Source organism: Helianthus annuus, chromosome 17 (genome assembly GCF_002127325.2).
Source record: "Helianthus annuus cultivar XRQ/B chromosome 17, HanXRQr2.0-SUNRISE, whole genome shotgun sequence".
NCBI lineage: Eukaryota > Viridiplantae > Streptophyta > Magnoliopsida > Asterales > Asteraceae > Helianthus > Helianthus annuus.
In genome coordinates, this window is record NC_035449.2 from 24,978,800 (window position 1) to 24,983,947 (window position 5,148).

General features: G+C 39.2%; 1 protein-coding gene across 1 annotated transcript; it reads left to right on the forward strand.

Annotated features, from left to right (window-relative positions):
- The first annotated feature begins 2,695 nt into the window (after positions 1-2,695).
- On the forward strand, positions 2,696-3,592 carry LOC110923866. The gene has a single exon (XM_022167921.1). The coding sequence runs from the start codon at positions 2,696-2,698 to the stop codon at positions 3,590-3,592; it is 897 nt and encodes a 298-aa protein (XP_022023613.1).
- Positions 3,593-5,148: the final 1,556 nt, after the last annotated feature.

Below are 5,148 nucleotides of genomic sequence, written 5' to 3' on the forward strand. Positions count from 1 at the left end.
TCCCAAACTCGTCCCCTAATCTATAAATACCAGCCCACTTCCTTCATTTCAAACGTTCAATCTTCGAACTTTTCTTTCAAAATCTGACTTCGAGCATTTCTTTGGAGCTTGTCTCAGCTACTTTCTAAGTGAGTTTATAACTCACTAACAACTGATCTCTTCTACTTTCTTCCATTTTTATAAACTTTTACAAGGTTCTTCAAAAATCTTTCGCTTGGTTCTTAGATTTGCAATGGCAAACTGATACTAACTCTCAATTCGTTGAGGACCAAGCTGGGAAGTGAAGATAATCATTCAAAATTTTTGTAAACAAACTTTCTGACTTTTAACTCGGCCGAATCAGAGACTCTCTGAGCTCACAAGCTAAGACAATAGCTGTGGTTTCATGTTAGAGTCAATTCCAGCAGAGAAGGTAATCAGTTCAACCAAAACCGAACTGATTTCACCTTGAAACAGCACCAGCCGTCCGAAATGATGACCCACTCGCCCGAGAGGATAACCCTCTCGCGCGAGAGGGGACTTCTGTCGTCCAAGAGGGACTGTTTCGCTAAGATCTGACGGTTCTAAGTGTTGAATGATTATCCAGATCCCTATTTTCAATATAGACGACTCTGGAATATCAGTGTGTGATATGTGGAAGCTTTGGCTTCCAACCTAGTTCCACCGCCTCACTTAAACTCGTAAGACGAACACCCAAACAATCTCCTAGACCTAGAACAAGTTAACCCCATCCAGCCTCCGACACTTAGTTTATTCTTTCTATGTCGTGTTGGCACACCTGGGTTGTACTTGTTCGGTTGTTTGGTTAATATTTACATCCTGTCATTTCTAGTTCTGTATTCGTGACCAACCGGTCAGTTAACTAAGTTAACTGATTTGTGCTTTTGTGAATAATAACGAGGTTATTACCTCCATGCATGATTTATATGAAGTCTATGAACATTCTAGACTAATATTATAACTAAATAACTTAATTGAAATCACGAACATAACTGATTAATAGTTAAAACGTTCAAACGAGAATCGGTCCGCCAAACAGTCCCTCTCGCACAACAGGGTGGTCCCACTCGTGCGAATGGCCTGTCGTCCTAACTGTTCCCTCGCCCGAAAAGTTTGTGGTGCGGCTTTCCCGTTATTCTGTTTTCCGCGTTCCTTGTCGTTGATTCTATCGGGCAAACTAGGACCCGTAAAATCACAGAAATTCAGTGTCGGGCCAAGTGCACGGACAAAATATACTTTCTGTTTACTTATACTTTCGTACTATACTATGTACTTTAATTCTGTATCATAATCCTCCATTCAAACTCCAACTCACGCATTCGTTTGTCCTGTAGGGTAACCTTGGTGTTCCTGTACTATCACAACGATCCCTTTGCTCGCCGGGTAGAGTAACCTTGGCGTTCCTTTACTACGTCAACCAACACTACGCTCACGGAATTTCTAGAGAAGACTTAGCAAAACCGTGAGTATACTCGAACACCCTTTTCCCGTTTTACACTTTGGGTGCAATATGTTTACTATTAAACCTTCACAGTTACACTTAGACATTATTCAAATGCACAAACAATCCACTACATGCATGCATACGTTATACTTGATTCGTTAATCTGGGGTTATTCTTTTTGTGATAAACTTGCGATTAACTTCGTATAAGCCTACCCTTAACATGTATAGCGCTATAGGAGTAACGCACCGCCTGTGTTCGTGAGGTCATGTTAAGACTTTAAACATTGTGGTAGTCTTTGGGTTGGCTTGAATATTCACATGCCAGTTTATACGTTAATCTTGATAATTAAGTTTGTCATGTGGGTTGTTCAACCTTTTATACTTACATGCTAGTACTCAAAACTTGTATACTCGCCAATACTTTTGTATTAAACTATACCTTAAAACGTGTTGCAGGATTTTGATGATGATGATGATGATGCACGAAACTTAGTAGGAGGCCTAGAAACGCATTTGAACTTTAATATGCAATTCAATTTGTTTCAACTTGTTGTGTTCTATTTAAAACAATGTACTTGATCTTAGCAATGGAATGAAATTATTTATTAAATACTTGTCACATTTAGTGTTGTGAAGTCTCGAGCAATCTCATTTTCGTCTTACTTCGATGTTTCCGCCATCAGTTGGGGAATGTACTTTCATCTCGAAGAATCGTTTTGTAATTGCATATACTTTCTTTATTCTAAAAGTGTAAACACCACTTCCTAACATAGTATATAAAAATAAAAATCATTTAGATAGATAAATAACCAAAGTTCTCATAATAACTTTAGGATAAATTACACTTTTTGTCCGTTATGTTTGTATCGTATTACAATGGATGCCCTTTAACTTCGATAATTACAGTCACAATAATTTGCTAAAACCATTACACCTTAGGGGATACGGAGTGGGTGCGGCAAACCATCGGCAATCGAGTTTGCCGAGCGGCAAACACCGCCGCCGATAAACATGGGGCGCGGCAAAAGTTAATGAGCGGTAACCCTTTGCCGACTCGGGAAAAGGAAATGAAAAAAGGGGGGGCCACATCCAACGGTAATATTACCGTTTAAAAAAAATAATAATTTTTTTTAAAAAAATTAAACTATATATATATATCACAATAAACCATTTAACCATATACCTTCAAGTTTATACTCATACAAACCAAAAAATACCACCAATTCCTTCTAAAAGTTTACCATACAAAATGGCGGATGAACTCCCGTTATGGTTCCCACCCATGAGTAGCGACGATTCATCCGATAGTAGCATTCTTTTTCTTCAAAATCTCATCGAAGAAGCCGAACTTCAAGATACCGGCACATCTAACCGAAGGAGATATATTGAACGTCAACGTGAGGAGGGGCATGAGACACTCATGGCGGATTATTTTGTCGAAGACCCGAAGTACAACGAAGATATCTTTCGGCATAGGTTCCGTATGTCGAAACGTTTGTTTCTAAAAATTGTGTCCGATGTGGAAGAGAACGACCCGTGGTTTGCAGAGGCCCCCGATGCGCGAGGTAGGAAGGGCTTTACGCCCTTGCAAAAGGTGACATCGGCTATTAAACAGCTCGCAACTGGAAACACTCCAGACGAGAACGACGAGTACTTGCATATGGCCGAAAGAACTTCCCGCGAGTGCCTAGAATATTTTTGTGACACGGTTTGCAAAATATATGGTCCAGAGTTCTTACGTAGACCGACAAGCCACGACATGGCACTTTTATACCAAGCTCATGAGGAAAAACATCACCTTCCAGGTATGTTCGGTAGCCTTGATTGCACCCATTTCGTTTGGCATTTTTGTCCGACAGAGTATCGAGGCCAATATATGCGAGGAGATCATAGATACCCGACTATTATGCTCGAAGCGGTTGCTTCTCAAGACTTATGGTTTTGGCATGCTTTTGCCGGTCCACCCGGTTCTCAAAACGATATCAATGTTCTACAACAATCTCCGTTATTTTTAACGGAACAAAATGGAACCGCGCCAAAATGTCCATTTTACGTTAACAACCATTTATACAAACGTGGTTATTTGCTCGTGGATGGAATCTACCCTTCGTGGTCCGTGCTTTTGGCCGATTCCGACGAAGACTAGTTTAAATTGTTTCATGCTAATGTAATTTTATTGTTTTTTAATTTAGTGTAACTTTGATGTTTTTAATTTAATTTATGAAACTTTATTGTTTTTTAATTTAATGTATATATCCTAAATTTATTTATATTAAATAAATTATTGCAAAAAAAAAATAATAATAAAAGTTTACCACTTCAGCAAGTGTTTAAACCATTGCCAACACTTTTCAGCAAAGTTTAAACACTTTTGCCTAATTGACATGGCGCGCTCTGATTGGTCGGTTTTTGGTTTTGCCACTTTAAAGTGTTTAACCACTCCTTATACCCTTAGGTCCTTTAGCACTAACCTGGTTTGTTTTGGACATTAAGTCCCGTCACGTGCACCTAATGTGAGGACATTTTAGTCATTTTGCTTATATAAAAAACTATATTGAAAATAAAACATAAAACAAAAAAATTATAAAAAAAACATCCATTGTTTCTTTAACACATAACTCTCTCTCTCTCTCTCTCTAAAAACCTAAATCCTTCAACCTCTCTTTATCCCGACCACCAATAACCACCACCACTTAGTGGCCACCACTGGTCTACCACCTCCAACCTCCAACAACCAACACACCAGCATCTCTGAAAGCGCCACCACCACCATCTCCTAACCCACCACTCACCACCGCCTACTCTCTCTAAACAAAAAAATCACCACCGTTTGTTGCCAACACCGCCGGATCTATTTCACCGCTGCACCCCCGCCACACCACTGCCATGTGCTACACCCACCACCACCACAAAGCCGTCGCTGCTACGAACAACCGATCAGCTGCCATTCTTTCAGATTTGTTCAACCACCACCTACAATCTCCGGTCAATTTTTAAATCTTTTAGATCTATTCAACCACCACCACCACAAGCAACCGATTAAGATACCTATTCGAAGTTGAAAAAGGGAAAAGATTGGAGTTTGAAAAGGGGGCATAGCTAATCTTAGATCTGAACCAAAGATTATTCAGGACTTTTGTATTTACTTCAAACAAACTTATCTATAGCTGACGGCTAATTGTCGCCATAATCGGCGGCAATCCAGCATGATCCTCAGCTGTAGAGTCTAACAAGATCCTTTGAACCTCTCTCTCTAACACCACGAAACCCAGATCTGGACAGGTCTTAACTTTTTAAAAAATAGGAGATTGTGATTTTGATTTGTAGTGTATGATTTTGAAATGGTTGGTTGGATTGGGGTTGAGCAAGAAGATCGTCTGAAATGGGTGGTTGGATTGTGGTTAAGGATGATAATGGGTCAGGTTTGGGTCGGGTATTGGTAATCCCATACCCATATCCGGTTGTAAACTCGTGTCCCATACCCGACTCAATACCCGTCGGGTACTGGGTATACCCGCGGGTATCAGGTATAGTCGTTAATTTGTTAAAAGATATACGTTGGGATTTCTAAATACATTTTTTACCATTATAATTATTATATAATTTTATTTATGCAACAACTATTATACATTAAAAATGTACATTACATACATATAAGTTTTATCATAAATTCATAATAACTTTATAAGACTTATACATTTT